The 23,075-nt window shown below is 45.0% G+C and overlaps 1 protein-coding gene across 1 annotated transcript; it reads right to left on the bottom strand.

Moving 5' to 3' along the window:
- Positions 1 to 7,172: 7,172 nt before the first annotated feature.
- Positions 7,173 to 22,325, bottom strand: LOC119457014 (L-asparaginase). The gene is made up of 10 exons (XM_049668657.1): positions 22,134 to 22,325; positions 21,793 to 21,910; positions 20,655 to 20,766; positions 19,256 to 19,381; positions 16,995 to 17,078; positions 15,334 to 15,460; positions 13,606 to 13,715; positions 13,282 to 13,467; positions 9,158 to 9,271; positions 7,173 to 7,444 (listed from the first exon to the last, which is right to left on the bottom strand). Exons 1-10 carry the CDS (start codon positions 22,294 to 22,296, stop codon positions 7,334 to 7,336), a joined length of 1,251 nt encoding a protein of 416 aa, XP_049524614.1. The 5' UTR covers positions 22,297 to 22,325; the 3' UTR covers positions 7,173 to 7,333.
- Between the last annotated feature and the right edge of the window lie 750 nt (positions 22,326 to 23,075).

Genomic DNA, 23,075 nt, shown 5'->3' with positions numbered 1-23,075 from the left:
TAACGACTGGCCGGACTCCGAAAATTCTTGCGGAAGCATTTGCCGACCTTTTCGTACCTCCTATGCCAAGTGACAACGCAAACAATGACGTTAATCCTCTGACAAGTCAGAACAACACAACGTTCTGCTATGGTCCAGCCTGCCAGATGGATGAAACAGACTTTACTCTCGAAGAACTGCATCACGCCCTCAGCCTCTCCAAACGTCGCACTGCCCCTGGTGAAGACGGTGTTACGTACCAGACATTACGAAACATCGATGAGGCCTTTCATCAAAATGTCTTGGACGCATATAACGAAGTATGGCGAACGTCTCTGATCCCCAATGATTGGAAATCATCTGTGGTGATACCAGTCTTAAAGCCCGGCCGCCCTGCAAAACACCTAAAGTCTTACCGGCCAATATCGCTAACTTCTAATGTTATGAAGCTGATGGAACGAATGGTACTGTTTCGTCTAGACGGCAGGCTACAAGAGCTTAATTTCTTTCCTGATGTCATGAGCGGCTTTCGTCGTCACCGTTCAGCCCTCGATAGCATAGCAGACCTCGTTTCATCTCTAGAGTCTGCTCGAGAGAACAAGCACTCTGCATACATGCTCTTCCTGGATATACAGCAAGCGTTCGATTCGGTTCCCCATAAGGCGATTATTATCGCCCTTAGGAATGCGGGAATTTCGGGTCGACTGCTTCATTTCGTGCATAACTTTCTATCTGAGCGCCACATGAAAGTGCGTGTTGGAGAAGCAACAAGTGATTCTCGCCCCGTTAAGTGCGGTGTACCACAAGGCAGCGTCTTGTCGCCGCTTCTCTTCAACAGTGTACTTGCTGGACTTTCAAGCCGATTGCCTCAGGAAGCAGACTTTCCAATATGTATAGCAATCTATGCTGATGACATTGCACTGTGGATCAGCGGTCCTTCGTACCACGGTCCACGTCTTCGTGGAATCTTGCAGAGAGCTCTGAATGCGACTTCAGAGTACTTGGAGGAAGTTGGTCTGCAGATCTCACCAGCTAAGTCAGCCGCGATTGCGTATCATCCAAGGCAACGGGCTCGTCGAACCATGAGCCGGCTGTACCTCGGAGAGACACCGGTACAATGGGTACAACACCACCGCTACCTGGGCGTAATTATCGATGACCGCCTCTCTTGGCGCCCTGCCATTACCTCTGTGCGGTGCAAATCCCGGTCGCTGCTCAAGTATGTGGCCGCCTTGACTGCTAGAGGCGCTGGCTGCGACCAGACGACAGCACTTCAGGTATACCAATCGTCTGTCCTCTCTGGCGTGATGTATGCCTTGCCAGTCTTGAACGTGCCGCCAAATGTGATGTCTGAGTTGCAACGAGACCATCGTGTTGCCCTCCGAGTCATGCTTGGCTTACCTCGTGAGGCGCAATCTGTTCCACTACTCACGGAAGCGCACCAGTTGCCCCTGAGCTTGCAAGCAGACCAGAGAGCGCTACACCATATCGAGCGTTTGCACCGAGCATCAGACGGCCAAGCACTGATTAATCGACTGCTTCAGCGCCCATTCTCTCGGATGGGGAAAATGGCGGCATTGTTTGTGGACATTACTCACAGTTCAGGAGACACTTCTTTCACAACTCCGAAGAAGCGCAACAAATGCTCCTTCCCCATTTATCTGACAATTCCTGAAATACACAAAAAATCTAGTCAGCCTGTTCCGGCACTATTTCAATTGGCCCAGTCCCACCTATTTGAAAAATTTGAAGGTTATATTGAGGTATTCACGGACGCATCTGTACACAGCGACGCGCAAGGCGCTTCTGCAGCTTTCTTCTGCCCTTCGACTGGCATCAGACGGGTATTTAGAATACTACACCCAACCTCATCAACAACTGCAGAACTAGCAGCGATTGATGTTGCTCTGAAATACGTACACGAAGAATTAAACGCCTTGAAGGTCGTCATTCTTACAGACTCCCGTGCTGCCCTCAGCAGACTTAGACAAGGTGCCGATAGCCCATTGTTGTGCAGTATCCAAGAAACTTCCGGCAAAATTACTTCCTGTGGAGTGTCCCTCATTGCCCAGTGGGTACCCTCGCACGTGGGCATCGCTGGAAATGAAGAGGCTGATCGCCTCGCTTCAAGCTGTGCCCACCATGAATGTGACTGCCCTGACATTTCGTGCACATTTGAAAATGCCCGTCTCCTGATACGCCGACACCTCCTAAAGCAGCACCCAGACCGGCGTGTTGCAGACGGATCGTTCCCTCCACGCGTTCGTGGTCGAGGCCTGCCCCGTCGTGCTAGAGCACTGTTATACAAGTTAAGGGTTGGGTGTGTGTTGGTGCGCGAACGCCTATACCGACAAGGACGTTTGGACAGCCCGTCGTGTACGTTTTGTGGCTCCTGTGAGACACTTGAACATCTAGTTTTAGAGTGTCCCGCATTCGTTGCGCCGCGCGCATTACTAATTAAGGAGTACAGACTTATGGGGCTGCCATGTGCGACCCTTGACGATTGCCTTTTTCCAAGGGGGAGCGCTGCAAGACGTGACCAGGCCCATCGAGCCCTGCTAAGTTTTCTGAAGGACACTGACTTGGCCTCCAGTTTATAGACGTTATTTCTATTTTTGTTTTGTTTTTGTTTTGTTCTGTCTGTGTCTCCGTCATTTCTTTATTTCCTCTTTTCTTTTCTCATATTTTCATTTCCTCTATTCCCTCCTCCTGTAGGAGTAGGCAGGCGTTGTGCCCCTCTCGGTGGCAGTTGTCAGCTTGCTCCCTCCTTAATCTCTTTGTGTCCTTGTGTGTATATGTGTACAAATCAAATAATAATAATAATAATAATTCCGCACGCAGCCTCTCCAGTTCTGTGTCGAAGTGTGTTCGCCTTGCTGACCTTGTGAGCGAGCACATGAATGCTTTCATTGCGTCCGCGATTTCGTCTACTATATTGTGTGAAAAGCCTTCCCGACAAGCGTCATCCATATGCTCCTTAAACCTTGACCACTAAACTGTACGCAAGACTGTAGAGGAGCTTTGCTCAACTCCACTAATCTTGATGTATGTTGGAATATGGTCGCTTCCATGTGTCTCGATGTCAGTAAACCATTGGACGGTCGAGGCGAAGCGCCGTGACACCAAAGTCTAAGCAGCTACTATAGGTCGTGCCTCGCAGAAATGTAGGGCTGCCATCATTCACACAGCACATATCATGGTCGGCAGCAAAGGAGGCAAGACTCCTGCCTCTGGGATCAATTTTAGTGCTTCTCCATAGCTGGTGATGCGCGTTAAGTTCACCTGTGATAACCCAGGGGCCATTGGTCATTTGCAATATTTTTTTGAGCCTTTTGCCATCAAAGTGACCCGCTGGAGATACGTAGGCTCCAATAAGTGTAAATGACCCAGTCTTCTTTTTTACATGCAGGCAGACATATTGGTTGTCTAATGTGGCTCTACCGCGTGAGCGACATACGTAAGATCCGTGCGGATGTAGACGATTACTTTGCTGCATGCTCCGCATGTGGACGAGGCGAAAGGTTCGTAACCAGACAGTCTGGGTGGAGTCGATGTACTTGGTTTGCATATGACCAGTATGGGAAAACGATTTCTAAAAACGACTTGACGAAAGTCTGCTATGCGGGTCCTGAGACCTCTGGCATTCCACTGGAAGATGGACGCACCTTTAACTTCAGTGCAGAAGGCGACTATTGGTCGAACCATGGTGCTTAGACGATGCTAGCAAGCACTGGATTTAGTGCATCCAGTATTTGCAGAGCACTTCGAGCGGCAGGTGTTTGTAGCTCGTTCAGGATTATGCGGATTGTATTAATTAGCGACTGTAGCATTACAGTTACTTGCCTGTCCTGGTCGGACAAATCACCGACATTAGACGCCGAGGGTTGTCCATCAGAAGTTTGCCGCGATCCTGTTGGTGTTTGCTGTCGTTTTGGTAGGGCCGGCCAAGATTCGGCAGATGTGGCCTTGTCCTTCTCAATGGCCTTGTCCTTCGTGGTCCTTTCCGCATTGTATGGTCTGGGCGGCAGAGGAGGAGGTGATGTCTTAGGAAGTGGCAAGCGCGTCGTAGAGGCAACAGCCTTCCTTGAAGAACGTTGGCGACGGGAACGTCGCCTCCTAATCTTAACGGCGGCTTCCTCGGTGAGTTGAATGATCTCTCACCATTTCTTTCAAGATGGCCATTTCCTTTTTAATATGTGGGCAAATCTTCGATGAAGCCTCATGTGATCCGCTGCAGTTCGAACACTTCATTACAGTGGCGCCACATTTATCTGCATCGTGGGGCTCGGCGCAGCGGGGGCATGTTGCCTGGTTTTCACAGACACTGCTCACGTGCCCCAGTGTCATGCATTTGCGGCATCGAAGAGGCTTCGGTATGAAAGGCCGCACAGCATGTCTGAAGTGTCCCACCTTAACATGCGAGGGTAGATGGTTACCCTTGAATGCAATCTTCATGCAGCGTGAACTGCCTATCCGAGTAACATCCACAATGACCTCGTCATTAGCTGGCTTGTCAAGAATTGGCAAGTCGTGGTTAAGGATGGCCACGTCGACGTCGTAGATAACGCCAATGACTATATCAGATCCTAGAGGGATAATATAGGAGCGCACCTGAATGCCATCAAGGTCGGTTACGCTGCGTGGAGTGGTCAACGCACCCGCGTGCTGGACATCGACCACTAGTAGATTTTTTCGGGTGTTCACTCGAACGTCCGATATTTCATTGGGCACCAAGGCTCCAGTAAAATCGACGCAGATTGTCTGTTGAGTAGCTTCATGTTAACGGTAGGACACACGGGCACAAATATGATGGTATTGGCGTCCGGCCTTTGCGTGTGTCTTACTGTTTCCGTACTTGACGATGAAGACATCAAGATGAAGATGATGAAGTTTGGCTCCGCTTCACTTGTGAAGAGAAGTGGAACCAAACTTTTATGCTAAGGTGGCAGGCTGGATTGTGGGCACGACATACTTTTTACTGCTTTGTGCGCCGGGTTTCTTTTCGCTTCAAACCACAAGAGGTAAGCACTCAAGTGTGCGTGCTGCGTGTGCGGATTGCGTGCCCAACTGCTTCCGCTTGTAAGCTGTTTGTTGACGGCACGCTACCGGTTTGTACGCAGGCACGTGGGACATTAGAGCATTCACGTGCTGCGTATATATACGTGATTAGAGCAGCTCTTGGTCCAAAGAACCATGCTAGAGAGCTGGGTGTCACGCGAACCTGTCGTAAACTGTTCTGTGCGCCTGCGTGGGCTTAATTAAAGTGATCTGGACTTACGATGCTTGTCGCACTTCCCCTCCTCTTCTACAAAAAGAAAAAAAAGTAATAGTTACAATCAAGACACGTGAAGCACGACGTGACGAACAGCGAGAAAACGAAGACAAGGCACTCACATTTACGGAACAGAAGACAAGTACAGCCACATAAAACAACTTTCAGAGAGCGCGACATGTAAACATGCACCGTAGTTTTTGCTAGAGGTTGTTGTGTAAATAATGTTCCCGTTCGCCAGGGTTAAATAATGGCTTTCAAAATTTAAGCTGCCGAAACACCTTCATCGCTATGAGCACATCCTATATTCTTGCCTTTTTTCTCCGTATCTTCGTTTGCGGCTGTGTCTTCACACTGTCTGGCTTAAGAGTGCTTGCGTTATATCAAGTTTTCAACGGGCTGTACTTGAAGATAGTGTCGTGACAATATATTTCCCAGACATATATAGTATATGCATATGTGTATGAAAACTTGCAAATATACAAATGTTAAGCCACCCTTTTGTTTTGGTATACATATGCCAGGAGCGTTACATATGATGCGCGTATCCAAACTTTGTGCGACTTTTGCCATGGGGGCAAAAACAAAAATGGTTGGCGTAGAAAAGTGTAAAGTGACAGTTTAACATGAATTTTCGTGCCGAATGCTTAAATAATGACATGCGGAAATGCCAAGGAATTGCGCTTGCTGTGGTTTTAACGGGTTTGGATAAGAGCAATTCAAGCTATTGACAGAAGCGATAAAGCTTTCCTGTTGTGAGAACTGTTTGTCATGGGGTAATTGCGTTCACTACTATTGTGTTGGCTATTATTATTAGTCAGCGTCAGCGCATATAACGTGGTTGGTATTACATACTTTAGTGAAATCGGCTACTGTGAGAAAAGTACTGAGAGAGAGAGAGAGAGAAACGAGAAGGGAAAGGTAGGGAGGTTAACCAAGGACGTGCCCGGTTGGCTACCCTACGCTTGGGGAGAGGGAAAGGGGAAGAATAGATAAGGAGCGAGAATACGAAAAAAAACACATAAAGAGTCAGTTATTCACACAGTCAGTCGCAGAGGAAGGTCCACTGTCACAAGCGCTCATATAGTCCAGTCTCCTTCAAGAACTGAAGAAGAGCTTTTGTGGCCTTTCGCATGCAGGAATGCGTAAGCCATGGTCCCAGAATCTTTTCCTCTGACAGCACTCTGCTATCTAACATGCTGAGTTGAGTTTGAAGAATCCGTCGTTGAGCGTCAAAAGCTGGGCAATGACACAGAAGGTGCTCTAGCGTCTCATCGCAGCCGCACAAATTGCATGCCGCACTGTTAGTCATTCCTATTAGGAATGAATAGGAATTTGTAAATGCGACGCCCAACCACACGCGACACAGTAAAGTTGCTTCACCACGGGAGAGTCCAGGTGGCAGGCGAAGTCGCAATTTAGGGTCGAGAGAATGCAAGCGTGAGTTGCTGAAACCTGGTGAATTCCATCTTTGAAGTGTGATGTGGCGAGCAAGTGATTGAAGTTGCCGCGCAGCGTCCGTTCTTGAGAGTGGTATAGGCACTCGCTGATGTTTTTGATGAGCCGAGCGAGCAGCTTCATCGGCGCTGTCGTTGCCAACAATTCCGCAGTGGCTCGGCAACCACTGAAATACGATGTCGTGTCCTTTCTCAATCGCATGGTGATGAGCTTGTCTTATTTCGTACAATAGCTGTTCGTGTAAGCCGTGACGTAGGGCAAACTGCAGAGTTTGTAGGGCTGCTTTCGAATCGCAGAAAATGGCCCAGCGATTTGGTGGTTGCTGGAGCACGTAATGGATTGCACCTTGAAGAGCCGCAAGTTCTGAAAATTGGACAGCGCCAATGCACGTCCGAGTTGACCTCCGGCCTCTCGCCCAATGATACGAACAACTGGTTAACGCAAAGCGATGCACGTATTTTGTTTTATTTTTAGTTTTACCAACCAATCACTAATCACCTACTAAGTTGGTGGTTATTTACGTTTATTTAGAGCAATATCGTACAATGGGTAGGCCTTAGTGGTGTGTCGGCAACCAATCACAGGCCCGCATTGCATGCAAGAAACACGATCCAAACAGCGCACTCAAGGTATCAGCAGAGTCTTCCAAGGTGAAAGGTTGGCCGCGTTGTATTGGGCATTAGAACCACGTTCAGAGCCCGTGGTGAGTTCTCCACGGAGGCTTTCCTGCAGTTTCTAAAAAAAAGTAAAGATGAGAAAATTAAAGAGCTCTGCCCTTTAGCATCTGTGCAAACATTAACAACAGTGCTTGTTCGAAAGGTTTCTCGTTAGTTTCCTCATTCTAATCTATTCCTTGGTGAACGGCTTCATCTGATGGCGCCGAGCTTGGGGCTGCAGATTTGGAAAAACCAAGCACTGCTACTTAACGCATAACTCTGCGTGAACAATCGCCAACGTGTGTTGCAAGGCTAAGCTCGCCTGCAGTCAGCCTCCTCCTGAGCGTGAGCACCGCTTCCATAACTATTTCGCAAAAAGAACGAAACTCAAGAATTGATTGAGTAGGCGTTATTTGATGGACTGCAGTGTCGATCGACGCTTGCGTTACTCTGCAAGACACTCACTTGCGCCGTTCAGCCTTGTGTTGCTCTGTAATACACTCACTTGTGCCGTTGGACCCAATGGCTTATACCTTGCGTAGAATTTAAAACTATAAAAACGTTAAGCTTTTATTCGCCGGACGTATTGTCATATTTAACACATGTGGTTGAACTTGACGCTTCCCTTTATAAAGAACTGATAATTCCAAGTAATAGTTTTAATTTCCGCACGACACACACAAACAAAATACCTGTAGGCCTGCGTTTTTTGGCATCATCGTTCGTCATATTATATGTACCAGACTCACCTTACTTATACGGTACATTCCGGAGGGGGGGGGCTCCGGAATAATTTGGACCACCTGGTGAACGTTAAAGAACCCCAGGTGGTCCAAATTATTCCGGAGTCCATCACTACGGCATGCCTCATAATCAGATCGGGGTTATGGCACTTAAAACTCCATAATTAAAGTCTTTTTTTAAAGGTATACACTCAACCTTTGTTTTAGTTTCACCCTTCTGTGTGGGAAAGTCGTGAGCATGCCTAGTAATAATTGAGCCCACGATTGAACGGGGCTTAAGTTAAATGACTAAATGATAGCGTTTTATTTGAGCTGTACTGCGTGGTGTTGCAGACATTCCTGGTTTAATTTTCACAACTTGGTGTTCTTTAACGCATAGCGAAGAAGACGCACAAGGAAGGAATTGTTACAAAATATGGTCCCATGATTTTACGGTGTCTGACACCACCTCTTGCTCAGCTATAGAACTGTGGAGTGTGTACAGATAATTTCAATTGAATTGAATTGAGATCACAATGTTCTTTTCAATGAAATATGGAGTCGGAAGTGAAAGCCAAAGGACACAAGTAAGCAGCTCTGCACACTTGAAAGTATATCGCGTACTTCAGATAAATAATTTGTCAGAAATGTATCCCGTTCCATAAAGATACTACACTTTGTAGATTACAGCATTATGAATTTGATGAAAGATCGCATAAATTTGGTTGAAATAATGATACCAGTAAAAGCCGGTTGTAAACGTTGATTACAATGATAATTTTGCTAAGAGACAAGAAAAAGTTTCGAGTGGCGTTTCTTTTTATGACTATATAAACTTGTCAAAATAATTGCTCTAGTTTTGGCCATATCAGTATTTGGCCATGCGAGGTGACTCAGCACTGCGGGATTATAGACCAAATTACCAACATGGCCGAACGCAACATCTGAGATGGAATTAATGAATAACGAAATGTCCAAATCCACTGATAGTAAGTGGAAATAGTCATTGTACCAGTTACCCATCGCGGTTCATAATTAGGGCATCTGTTATGGGCGTAACGGTTAAATACCTCTCGTTTCTTTTTATGCGTCCATTCGGTCTTGGAAATAACGAAGCTGAGCTTTGTTAGTGCCGCTTCCGGTGTCATGTCCGCGCCAGGTATTGCTCCGACCTTGAGCAGTTCCTGTTGACAGTCGAAAAAACAAATAGAAACGCTAGAAATAACAATAATTCTTACAGATGTAGCAGAGCACGTGCTTTATGCAGACAATTTGCAAAGAGATTGGGTACCCTTTATTGTCACGACATATACTGTTTTTATCTTTCCCGGCGATTGCTTGGAACCGGACTATCACTGTTATCAAGCTATAGTTAAGCGCAAGACATGCCTGCTGTTACCTAAATGTATTTTTTTCTCTTAACGTTTGATTCTATAACGAAATAGTAGAGACTTTTAGTATTGCGGAAAATGCTTGCGTTAGCGTTAGCGTGTTACGCACGCTAAATCTTCGCGGAACGCTGTTCCATAGAGTTTTAGTATAGCGTAAGACAACGATGCGCCGCTAAGCGCAAAACCATCTAGCTGCGAGTAGTCAAAGCAGCAAACTGAGCAGCTCGACAACCAAACTAGCCGTGTGGATCCATGCCAAGCCTTGTAACGAGCCTGCATGTCAAGCGCTCGGGCCGAGGGTGCCACCATGTTTGCAACGCTAGAAACTTAGCGAGCGTTTAGCGTCTCCGCTTTATTTGAAAAATAGCGGACGCACGCTACCCACAAAACTGAATTAGCGTTCTGAGTATGCGCAGTCTGACCCCGCTATTTTATTGCGTTTAGCGTGGTGCCATTTCCGCAATACTAAAACTGTCTAGTGTTGTCCAATCAGATTGCGTGCGTGAGACGAACAGCGTTGCACGTTCTCGAATATGCATGGCACCAGTGGAATGCAAGCACCCTGGAATGCAAGACTACATTGATACATGCATAAATATCGGAAGTAGTTCGTCTTCAGGTCACATTCGACGATCGACTACTGTGCTTGTCGCTATGGTTGAGATTTGAGTGTTGCTTCTCTATATGGGGCGTAAGCACGTCCAATGAAGAGTTACACAATCCTAGTTAACACTTTTGGCAGTGTTTTATACTTCGCCGTCACCACAACGTGACTATATCACTACTCTATTCAGGTCAAGAAGTCTGAAGAATGCACTTCACACTGATGTCCCGACTTGAGAATGAAGGTAATCCTGCATTCACAAACTGAGCTCAAATGTAGTGGTTTGTCGAGCGCTGCCTCTCTACTATCCCTGCGTTTCAATGTGGCTAACTGCCGTTCCTGCTTTTAGGAGTTGCTTGAAACGCACTCCTCTACTCGACTGCCAGTGTGCGGACACTGAAGGTATCTGATAGCAATGTTCTAGCTCATGCACTGCCCAGATGCATTAGTAAAGCCCAAAGACTACTTTTAAATCTAGGATTCTCCTTACTATCTACATGCCACAGTCTAAGACGAGCTTCGAGTCGAGGCTGCTTAGTGAATGCGACAGGCGGACATATAAGCCCTGGTATGGTGTCCACAAAGCAACTCGCAGCGTATAGCGGTTTATAAGTACAAGTGCCCAACAATCGTGTCATCGAATATATCCTTAGTGAGGGTGCCACGCTTGTTATTCACTAGTTGTCTTCCATAAAAAAGTTGTCGCAGTTTCACCTTAAAGGCGAAGCATTAATTGCGATAGAAAATTTGTAGAGAGCTATACGGAGTATTGATAGTAGCTTTATCAGTTGTATAAACTTGGACATGCAGCAGCACCGGCAACACGCAGAACTATTGTCGACGCCGTCTGCGTTTTGCCCGCGTTCGCACAAAATGCGTGTGGCGTTGGTGACTGTTGCCGGAGCCTCTGATATAAATAGGCACTTGGTGCCGCAGCTAAACGTCGCCTCCCTTTTCCCCCGTCAAACACGTTCATTGAAGATCGGCAAGCACCTACTGGCTCATATCCAGTGACCCAAGTTGGCATCGAAGATGCTCATTGAAGACAAGCGCTGGCCGAGAGGTACATAGCCAGGGATCCAAGTCGGCGTCAAATAGTTTAATTGAACAGCGATTCTTATCCTGTCCCGCATCTCCAGTGGCACATGTCGACTTGAAAGAAGTTCATTGAAAAGCAGCACATATGTACACGTTGCCACTACTCAGCCACCCAGGGTGGTCTGACGGTTGGTTTTGAACCCTATTCCCGCAGCACAACAGCACAATGCGCTAACCATTCGACCACGGTCTACCCAAGTAGGCGGGAAAGCGGCTGGATATACTAACATACACAGTCCCTGTATACACATATACAGCTTGGCTGTAAAAACTGGTGGGATCTGACAGTGCCAAGAATTCTATTCGCAATAAAACACATGTTAAACGAAGAACATCTTGAAAAGTGGGCTTCTCTCCATAAAGCTTCTTGTTGTTGAGAAGCCTACTATACCAAACGGTTGGCTTCACTTTATATACTCTCATAATGTAGAGACGCCAGCTTTGAAAATGGTTTGTTAAAAGAGTGACTCATGCAAACGCTGAATTTTGTGAGCGCCGCAAGCGCTGTGTTCATGACGTCGCCTCTGAAAGCGCGTACAGCCATTAGAATGATTTCCAAACGCAGTTCTGATGTAAGAACAGTTTCTAAAACCGTCTTCTTCGAATAACAATGGCACACACGGAAAACAATCGTTTCCAGTAACAAAAACTTCTTGCAAGGGAAAATAACGCTTTGTGAATCCAACCCATATTTCCCAGATATTCTCTCCCGCAGTGTGCCAATGTCGCCAGAGGAATTGTTATCGGCCACACTGACACGTTAACAAGCTGTCATGGCGATGCTTTGCAGAGCGTGAAATGGTCAGCTCAAAGAGAAGAGTACTGCCGAAGCAGACATACCGAGGTGACGAAAGCTCGGACAAACAAATGGATCATACTTTTAAAACAAGCCGTAATATTTGGGTCGGTGTGTATAAAAATATTCCGAAATAAGAGCACCACTATTGATGCGAAAGCGTCAAATGGCTCATTGAGCGAAAAAGCCGGCGTCAGCAGTGAAACTGCCCCTAAACTCGCAATGCGATTGGCGGCGACGCCACGTCACGAGCTGCGCGACGACCGACGGAGCCGAGCGGGCGAAAGGGGACACCTGCTGTCGTGTTAGTGCGCCAGGCTATCATAGCGATGCTTCTGGCGATGCCACGTCACTCTTGCTCACGGCACGAATGCTTCTCGACGGAGCAGAGTGGCAGAGCGGGCGAACGGGAACACTTGCTGCGACCGTAGCGCGCAAGGTGTTACGTCAGGGGAGAGGGCATCGCCGCGTCGGTGGCATGCGGTGTTGGCAGCGCAGGCTGCTGCTGCTTGCTGGCTCGGGCAGCACGTACCGCTGTGGTACATTACTCGCAGTGCAAAACTTGAAAGACCGCTCAGCGCCGTTCAATGGGACATCAATGCTTTCTCATTCACAGATCAAGAAGACTTTAGGTGCCCTAGGATTTTTTTTTCTGCCAACAAACTTATATATATATATATATATATATATATATATATATATATATATATATATATATAAGTTCTTTTCAGGCAGAACTATTACTACATAATACATCCACAAAAAGTTTGAGAGATGGATACATTTATCGAGACCTTGAAGACAAGCGGTGAGAACCGCAGGCTCTTTAATAACTTTTAAGTGGTTCATATCGTTACTGAAAGGAGTCACTCATCCAAATTAATGCTTCATTTCAGGCTGCCTAAAATATAGCTAGGCAAAAAAAAAAGAAATAATTGAAAAGGTAGAATAATATGCATCACAGAGCTCTACATTTTTTTTCTGAATTGTTTTGTGCGATTTCTGCATTTAATATGTTTGAACACTTGAAAGCTCAAAAACGCACAACACGCGACCGAACCGAACAACCTACCGAGCAATTCAACGAAGTGAACAAGTCCAAATCCAATGATAATATAAGTGAGGGTGATACCTCTGAGGTCTCCTATTCTGTTCTTTAGTTTCGCAGATGACTTTCCTCTTTGCAGGCTGCAAGAAAAGTATGGCTTCGCTATGTGGCCTTTGGCTATCTTCATTCTCCTAGTCATGTGTGCAAAAGCTTTCTGAAGTATGTTCCGGACCACTGCTGACAAAGCTATTACTCACGTTCCCTGTCTCATAGGCGGGATCCACGGCTCCATTAGGACACTGAGAGCAGCTCACTATGAGAACGCCTCGCATAGTGGCGCGACGAATTGCATGCATGATGTCCTTGCGGTTTGTGGGTACGTTCCCTGCACCGTAGGTTTGGAGCACGACACCTTCCATTGGTAGTCCAAAGAAGGCCTCCACCTGGGCAGTGACAAATTGTTAGAAATACATGTTCGACCCATTCGCACTGCATACATTTACCGCATTACAGAGAACGCGCTCTTAGCGGTCCTACCTTCGCGACTACACCTATGAGAATGACGAGACCAGCTTACTTACCAATTCACCAGTAATGCTGGGAAATAGGCGAAGTATGCCCACATTTCTATTCAATATCGTGTGGGCGTAGAATGTACCTTCTGGAGGCGGCAAGATGAGGTCCCAGTTGACTGAAAAGAACATCATTTTAGCACTTCCTGCATGACTATTACCATATTCGGAGGTTTGTTTCAGAGCGCTCTTGCAGCGTTACAAATATAATGTAAAAGGGTAACCAACCGTTAGTGTTAACATAAACCGGCTGCACTGGTGATAAAGAAGCAGAATCATTACTTACATATAAGATTATTCTAGCAATGCAACTGCAGAGCTGCTTTTCACCATTTTTTATGGTTAAAGGGCTCCGAAATGACCCTACTAGCAGCGTGCTGGTGAGGAGCTACAAATGTATTCAGTATGTTCCATTTTTTGTATTTCTGGAAATGCTTATTTTTGTACGTTACAATAACTTCGGCAATGAATGTGCCGGTAAACTATATCGTGAGTATGCAAAGACCACCTAATTGGTGCAGTAGGAACAACTCACTCCTTATTTGGTAACACTTAAATTCAGTATAGTACCTGTCTTGGGGACGAGAACCTCCAAACAGAGGTTTTTCTTCTTATTACTGGGGTTGGTCGGTGTTCATCATGCCATTTATTATGCAAGACGAGTGTAGATTTTGCATTGGTGGCAATTAATACAAATGCATAACATCGAAATAAAACGCAAATTTATACCACAATACGAAATCATCTTATAGCGGGATGCCTGAAGCTATGGCTGCCTTATTACATTCGACAGGTATTTTTTTTTCGGTACGATTTGCGGCAAGGCACATAGGGAATAAAAGAAACTCCAATAAAAGCTTCCGATCCTGCATTGTGCAGAAACTGCAGCAATGTCTCTGCAAAATTATTTTTAGTCAACCAACTTGCGCAGTTTTCAAATACGTCTGGGTTCAGTCAACGCTTTCTTAAAATCCCAACTCTGCCGCCTACGTTTTCATACACGTACAGCGGAAATAATCAGCGCTTTTCGTGCGAGCTGCAGCTTGTGGAAAAGCTTTCTCCTATCGTGACTCATCCCCAGGGCACAATCTCACGAAGCTTTTTGTTCGTAAGGAACGCGTTTGCAAGAAGACGTTCAACACACGTGCAACATTACCACTGTTTGGCAATTGCTCTTACGAACACCTTCTGGTGTGAGTGAGTGAGTGAGTGAGTGAGTGAGTGAGTGAGTGAGTGAGTGAGTGAGTGAGTGAGTGAGTGAGTGAGTGAGTGAGTGAGTGAGTGAGTGAGTGAGTGAGTGAGTGAGTGAGTGAGTGAGTGAGTGAGTGAGTGAGTGAGTGAGTGAGTGAAATAACTTTATTTCGGTCCAGAGAAGACGCAGGGGAGACCCACACCACCCGGCGAGCCCGACGTAGGGACCGCCAAGGTGACCTTGACGGCCCGATCGCGAGCACTCTGGACAGCCAAGGTTCTGGTGTAAGAGTTTCTTTTTTTTTTTTTGGGGGGGGGGGGGGGGGAGGTTGGAACATGAGCTTGTGATCCTGTTGGTACATCTGTCATGTCTTGCTTTGACCATTATTTACGTAATACCTTACTTACGTAAACTTACTTGCGTAAACCTATTGCTTACGTAATACTTACGTGACATCTCATGTCGCATAGACCACTAGATTAGATGATCGAACTTTCTGCACCACGATCTTAAGTTGAAGTAGCACGCCTTTAGCCTGAACTCACTTTGAACATTGATACCGATGGTCGCAAGCGGGGCCATGTTGAATGATGCGAAGGCATCCAAGTGAGATATGCTGAACTTGCTGACTCGGTTTCCGCGAAACAGTTGGTTGTGGAACATTAGCGTCACCTGCGCGTTGAGATGGCAGCTTTAATTCTGCTTTCCATGGCCGTAAATATTGAAAAAAAAAGACTATAACAAAAATAATAAAAATTTCACGACGACACACTGAGACGGCCAGGAAATGTCTTGTCGTGAACCACTGTTGGGAAATGTGACCAGAGAGCATGAGTGGTTTCGGCGGTAAGTATAAACACGTATAATATCGTAGTGATCGAATGTGAACAAAGGACCAGACTCAAGAGCAGCAGGCAGCGTTGGCAGTGTCTCAACTAGAGCAGCCCAGACAATCTCGAGCTCACGCCTCTCGGACGACTGGCAATGTGGCTGCAGCGCCAGGCATTCCTCTTCACTGCAATATATATATATGCAGTGGGAAAGTTTAAGTTTCACAGAGGCTCAGCAAAAAGATAAAAGAAAGAAAGCACAATTATGGGTTGAACAGCCATGAAAATGGATAAATAGATAACTTAAAAGATACGGAGGCAATGACGTAATTTGCCGTAGCAATGAAAACTACAATTAGAAAGTGTGCTAGAAAAGACATCGCACTTCAACGATTACTTGAGTTCTTAGCTCATTGCAGTGTTCACTTACGCTATGCACTACACTATGCTGCAGTGTTCTGCAGCGTACATCTGCAGAACAGCTGATAAATTTGGAATTCTTTAGAATTTTGTTGAGTTTACAGAAGGTGCACTGTATTCGACAACTATATACAAGCACGTCCGGATGTGAGAACATCGATTACTTTATGTATACCATACTTGTACAGTACCAATCCCGTCACTTGTAAAATATGGCTCATGTAAATTATCGTGAAAAAATAATGAAACTTAAAAGAAAGTAAGCAACTGTTACACGTTTGTAAAACGTGAAGACGAAAGCCTGCCAGCTGTGGAAGACGACGATGAACGCGCGAGCTGTGGCACGAGCGCGTCTCTAGTGACCACGTGACGTGTGCAATAAGGCACACACTAGGCACATCTTTAGTAAGCCATAATCGTGGAGCAGCCATGGCTTCAGGGAAGCGCGCTCGTCTCTCACCGCGGAGGCCCGGGTTCGGTTTCCACTCAGACCGAAATTTACCAAATTTTCTTTTCAAAGCTAATAATTTACTTTGTTTACAGGAACCTCCCTGAGAAATGTGACGTCAATACCAGCATTTTAGACGTATTTTTACTCCTTAGGGCGTCGGCCATCTTTCGTCACAACACAGCTTCGCCAAGGTCAGTCACGGAAAGATCACCGCAACATAGACACCTAAGGCTTTCGTCTTAAAAGGGAAGTGCACCCGGCTGCATGAGCAAGCACCCAGCTGTGTACCTTCCAACTTGCTTTACTAAAACATTTTGCGCACACTATTAACGTTAACTTGCTGTACAGGTACAAGAAGAAGTGTTTGAAGATGCACGCGCCAAGTCTTAAATATCCATATTTTCATAAGTGATATAGCTCTTGATGCACTATCTTGGCATGCGCAACTGTGCACACAGCGCCGTGAAGGGTTTATTTTATTTAGCGGGAAATCTTGCGTACTTACTTCTGGTATAACGTAGTTCCCAGCTATGATCAGGGCATTTAGCAAATTATCCCTGCCGTCACTACGAGTTTCAAAAACAGGAATCTGAAGTGAAAAGCGCACAAAAGTGAATGGAGAAAGAAATAACATATACGTGTAGTATAACGATCCTCTAAAAACAGCCACAAGGAAGTGAAAAGCATTTGATCAGCTCTCAAATCTCTTTTTCTTCCACTCGCTTTCGCACTGTATTGTAAATACATAAAGAGCAAGGGCGAAAACACTACTGAGGCATGCGTAGACAGGGCTGCTAGCACGCACAGTGTTTATTCGAGGGGTATGATGTAGAACGTTGCCTGTATATAATAACCATGGCTAGGGATGTGCGCATCTTCATGGATGAAATAACTGTACCGGAAAGGCAGTTTATTTTTATTTCGTGAATAACTACAGAAGGGGGGCGGGGAATACTTCATGAGCAGCTTACGGATACTGAACAGGTTTCTTGCCAGTAAATGATAAACTGCCTGAATTTAACACTAAGCATAGAACTACGACATTCACGCGCTGTTAGAATACAACCAAATGGCTTCTTTCATATAAGAAAGGCTTACGAAAAAGTTTTCCAAAATAATGGGTGGCACCATGCGACTCTCAACGAAATCCAGTAAATTTACGACGGATTTTTTATTTTTTTCTGCGGAAGAACAATCCGTCAGCGGTACGATGGCACTACGCATTATTTTGGACAAAATGTGAAAGCTGAACACCAAATGCATTAGGCATACTGACAGTAAATGCAATTTAAATATAATGCATAACAATGTACAGAAGTACACTCTCCTTGGGCTGGTGTCCCTCAAAGCAGTGAATTTTGTCGGTAGTCACAGCAGTAGGCTTGGTAAAACCAATCACAGCCAGAGTAACACTAGTAGTGTTGCGATAACAACTGCTTTTTGTAGTGAATAAAAGAGCAGAGCCAATAAATTAAATTAAACAAAAAAATTTAATCGCTGAACAAGACACTACTGCGTGGGGCTAGTTTCAGTTAACTTTCTTGTGATCATGCACCTTAAACGCAATGACGCCTTGGCTTCTTATAAGCCTTGCAACGTTATACCAAAGTTTTACGCGTTCATTTATTCCCCTCATTATTAATGGGCGATTGCTGATAGAATCCGCCAGTTTCCTCCCGTGCTACATTCCACGATGTTGTGACTGCATTATATGCTGTCGATTATTTTATTTTATTACAGACGCGTAATGTACAGCCAGCATCCATTTCTACAAATTATGTTATGTTTAGGAGCGGGATTGTTATTGCGAAATAAGGGGTTTGAAAAACGTTCCAAATGACTATGTGTATAACTTACTTTGAATGACTCTCTTTACTGAAACTTACATTAGAGAGGCAAAGTAAGAAACAAAACACAATTACATATTTTATTCCACTCTGCCTTTCCGGTAGACAAAGCAAAGGCAGGGAGTCCAGATTATCAGCTTTGGACGCAAGCGATAACAATGCATGCTAGATAAAATGCCAGCAATAAGCATTCATGAACTGGAACGATATTCACTGTCAACACAATCTATTCACAGACTATTATAAGGAACGAAATTACGACATTAATGCAGTATTTCAAACACAGACAACGTGTATTTGCTTCCAGAGGCCATTTTAAAAAGTCTGATAACGAAGGGCACAACATAAGACTAAGCTGTGGCATTAGTGTATCGGAAGGATTCCTCCCGCGGTTTGCAGAAAAAACATTCATTACTTTCGAAAAAGGGACAGTGGAATGTTTTTTTTTTCTAGTATAACTTCAATTGCGCTCGCACGATAACCGCCACCGGGATGTCGTCGCTCCTATAAATCCCCGATTTTAGAACATTTTTTTTGCATCCATTAAAAAAGAAGCACGAAAAAATGTCACATGCAATTTGCTACTGTTTCTCAGTGGATTCGAAACAATATTTAAAATTATCAATAATCGCGCAAGCTCTGGCATTACCTTCGAAACTAACACGTCACTGCCTTTAGAACGCAGAGTTTAGACACTTGAGATTTTGGGGTAAACACTTGGGCTTGTCACTTAGACTAAGTTCTGGTTTTTCGTCTTTTCCTCACATCTCAAGTATTTTTTAATGAGAACGACATATTGACGATTCAGGAAGTTTTATATCGCAGTATACCATAAGTTGTTCTTTTCATTGATGTGTGCTTGATGTATGCAAGGACACCTAACAACGTATTTCCAAAAGATATTTTTGCCTTTCACTACCTGTGCGCCGGTGAGGACGACCGATTTTCCCAGAGACTCAAGAAGAAAGGAGAGAGCAGATGATGTGTACGCCATTGTGTCCGTGCCGTGAAGGATGACGAAGCCATCGTATAAGTCATAGTTATCCTGCGCACAGACATATGCATTTTCTGAGGCGTAGGGTGTTGTAGATCAGCACGGACGGGAGAAATAAAGAAATCCCATAACTTTCAGCATGCTTTAAGCGTGGAAACTTGGGTTGTAGTTCATTGCGATGGCTATTTTAGTTATTTGCTTGTATATTCACTTGTATGTTTTTTTTTGTATTCTTCACCAGTGTTTGAAAAATGCCTGCATATTTGATGAATTTTGTATGTGTTTACATGCTTCCATATTTCAATGTACACCCACCCTGCTATGATCTGACTTCAGATCGCAGTATCTATAAATAAATCTATAAATAAATGGCTTCCACTAGTGCACGAATGATTTAGGAGATAACGCACAGAAAAATATTGAAAGAGCGCTGACTGTAAACAGATTTTGGTATTGTGAAACACTGAATATATGCACTCGAGTCAAGAAAACTAAGGCAAAATAAGAGCAGGTATACATTATTTGAGATTGCAGCTTTCTCTATCTAGCATGGGCCTCAAAACGAATTTGGTTATTCACTGGTGTGTATAGCCAAATGGTTTCTCTAGGAACAAGTTCGTAAGCACTATTGGCTGTCACCTCCGCTCTAGCGTTGCAAGTGCTTTGTGAATATAGGTCACTGAGTAGGAAGCTAAGCGTGCAGCAATGCTAACTTCTCCACTTAACATTAATCATAAGATCTCTATATTATGATCACTGTTCTGATCTGGAAGCGTTTCGACATCTGGATGCATTTCATTTTCATATGGACCAGAGTCTAGCGGAGTAACTTAGCGACTTGTAGAGTTGTAGACTGACAATATGACTCCGCGTAAGAAGTTTAGAATAAATAATTTTGCAAATTGGTAAAATGAAGTTTCATTTCTGAAGTCTAAGCTGAGACATACACGTGCTTGCTAATATTTGACATATGGACACATTTGTAGAACATTTCACTTGTAGAAACTGTGGCCTGGCGGAGCCGAAGGCCAATATAACTTAATTTTTTTTTTCATTTGGCTAAATATTTATTTATTAGAATTTTCCTGGCTAAAGCAGGAGTGGGTACATCAGTGAGTATGAAACAGTACAAATAATAATTACAAAGCATATAGGCATACAAAGCGCATTTCAAAGCCCACAAAACACATTTCCAAGCGCACAAAGCACATTTCAAAGCATACAAAGCATAGAAAGCATAATTCAGTAGTCGTAGGCAGGTATTTTGATCAGGAAAAAACCGAGTGGGCCCTATGACCTTGCAACCTCGGAATAAAGTTATCACCTTAATGTCGCTGGCGATTTTCGTCCAGTCATTAACCGTGACGTTAGAAGAGTCTATCAGTGGACTGTACTCCGATATGGTGTACACAACCCGCCGTGGATCTCCTGTCGACCTACAGGAACAGCCAAAATAGAACAAGAACGGACAAAGAAAGCCGTTTATTGGAAAGCCTTTTTCTCCTGCCAGTATTTTCCAAGAAGCCACTCTGCAGGGGAAAGCGCAAAAAGTGGCAAAGACTCAAGAAAGAGTTGGGCAAGCAATATAAACACAAAAACATGCAGAACACGCAATCTTGTATTTACAAAAATGGCTTTACGGAATGAAGGCAGGTTTCTGTCTTAGAAGTTGCAATGTTGGTAATATGAAGAAAATGTATTGGTGAGTAGAGAAGGGTGCGCCAACGTTTACCGGGACAGCTTATTGCATTAGGCCGTCTAAGCAGGAAGTTCTGAAGTTTGTGTTGTTTCGATGAGCGAGGCCAGGCATCTGACATGCAGAGTTGAAATGTCCAGGCACCGCCGCGGACTTGACGCAAGAACATGCGAGACAGTAGAAGGCGCTGCGCCGTAGTTCTGCAGTGTCACGCAGCTAGTCGTTTTCGAAACAATGCCAGTACTTTCATACCATCATACTGCCGCATAAAGGGCCACTTATGAAGATTGGTGAGAAATCGAAGAACCGAGTACTTCGCATAAAAAAAAAGGCATACAGAGTTAAGTGGTCAGCCACTTTGTTCCGCAACGCCTGTCGCTATGCTTACAAGGCCGAATTCACAAAGCTTTATTCCTCTTTGTATTCTAAGTCTTTTTCAATTTAGCAGTCACATTCACTAACGTTATGTCCAGCATCAAGGTTGGCTGACATCTGCACTAACGAACATTCCTTGCATAAGAGTTTTTTTTTAATTCGAACCATGATTCTTTGCATTACGTTTACGTAGCAGTACAGGTGCCATAGTCTGCCTCTACATTTTTTTCTTCAACATGGCACACCCGGGAATTTTAAAATGCGGAGGTTGCAGTGCGGCACGGTGTGGTGTCGCCGGCAAAGTGCATATAAACGTCGCTATAGGTATGAGTAGGTTGGAACAATTTTGCGACTTCTAATGATGCATTCGTGTCAAATGAAATTAACTTACGGCAAGGCCAGTGGAGAGTTTTCGCAGTCACCGAATTGGCTCCTCATGTATTCTTCGTCATGTAGCTGCGGAAACTCACGCAGGCGCTCGTGCAGGATACCCGATGCCGGTTTGAGAACTACGAAGAATAGGTAACTGATTGATTAATCAATAATTTTTAACGTTTAAAACAAGAAAGAACCAACAAGAAAGACTGTAGCAAACTGCTCCTGTTTATTCTGAACACATTCAACTAGAGTACATTTTTTAAGGCTGCTCATGCTTATAAACTGTACGTGCTATTGTTGCTAGGCTACACAGAGGTAGACGGAAAGGGAGTTAAAAATAACCTTCAAACGTACACCCTTTTTCGTCCTTGACCATGCCTATCGTGCCGCCGGTGTAGATAACCAAGACACAGGCCTGATCGGGGTCGGTACACGAGCACCGTGCGTATCTGCTGCCCGTCAGTGAGCGCAGCACCTTGGGGACATAGGAAGTATCTGTCGTAGACCGCTCAGCCATCTGAACGGGAATCCGACAAGATCAGTTGATACATCGACCATATACACGCACAGATCCAGCCGAAGGGCTGGTGCACACACACCAGAAGCTCCTCTACACAGTTTTCTGAAGTTTCATTTGAAGTAGTGAACATAGTCACGATCTGGAACCCAGCGGCTTCTTGGACTATACAATTATGAGTGACATTTTTGAACTCCCTTGGTTAGCAACAGAATACAAAACTAGCGTCCACTGTTTTGCATCCCTCTTCAGTGTCGCGATCATCATATCGCATCAAACCTTTGCGTACCCGTTACCCTCCCTCTGTGTGAAATGGCAGGCTGGAGCGCGATAGCTCAGGCCGGCCACTCCACCTTGCTTCAAATAAATCTCCTCCCCCCCCCCCCCCAACCCTCTCTCTCTCACTCTCTGCAGCCGATGGACGCCCGGTCTGTGGATACCTAGGGTGCTTAGACCGTTTAGACACAACTCAGAGAGTATACCTGTAACGTAGGTGCACATAGCCAGAGAGCACTGAGCCTTCTATCTCCCACCAGACTGTCGGCGCCAACATTGACGAGGTGAATTCGATGCCGAGACTGATGACACAAGACAATTTTATTCGTTAGCCGAAGCAGTTGTCATCGACCTTTAACGGTATGATGATGCAATGTAGCGGTCGCAACCAGTTGCAATGTAGCTGGTGGCTGCTAGAAGCCACCATCCACGAGAAACATACAAAATAGTTCAATGCAACACGCATGCGCAGAGGTGATTGATGATTGATAAGGGGCGTCATC

Source organism: Dermacentor silvarum, chromosome 6 (genome assembly GCF_013339745.2).
Source record: "Dermacentor silvarum isolate Dsil-2018 chromosome 6, BIME_Dsil_1.4, whole genome shotgun sequence".
Classification (NCBI taxonomy): domain Eukaryota; kingdom Metazoa; phylum Arthropoda; class Arachnida; order Ixodida; family Ixodidae; genus Dermacentor; species Dermacentor silvarum.
The sequence above is the reverse complement of the archived record's forward strand: the minus strand, read 5'-3'. Positions and strand labels throughout refer to the sequence as shown.

Coding starts and splice junctions, on each gene's coding strand:
- LOC119457014 (XM_049668657.1), bottom strand. CDS start 22,296: ATGGCTGAGCGGTCTACGACAGATACTTCCTATGTCCCCAAGGTGCTG. Junction 20,767..21,792: donor AACTCTCCACTGGCCTTGCC/GTAAGTTAATTT, acceptor CTGTTCCTGTAG/GTCGACAGGAGATCCACGGC. Junction 13,716..15,333: donor CATCGGTATCAATGTTCAAA/GTGAGTTCAGGC, acceptor TGTTCTTTTCAG/TCAACTGGGACCTCATCTTG.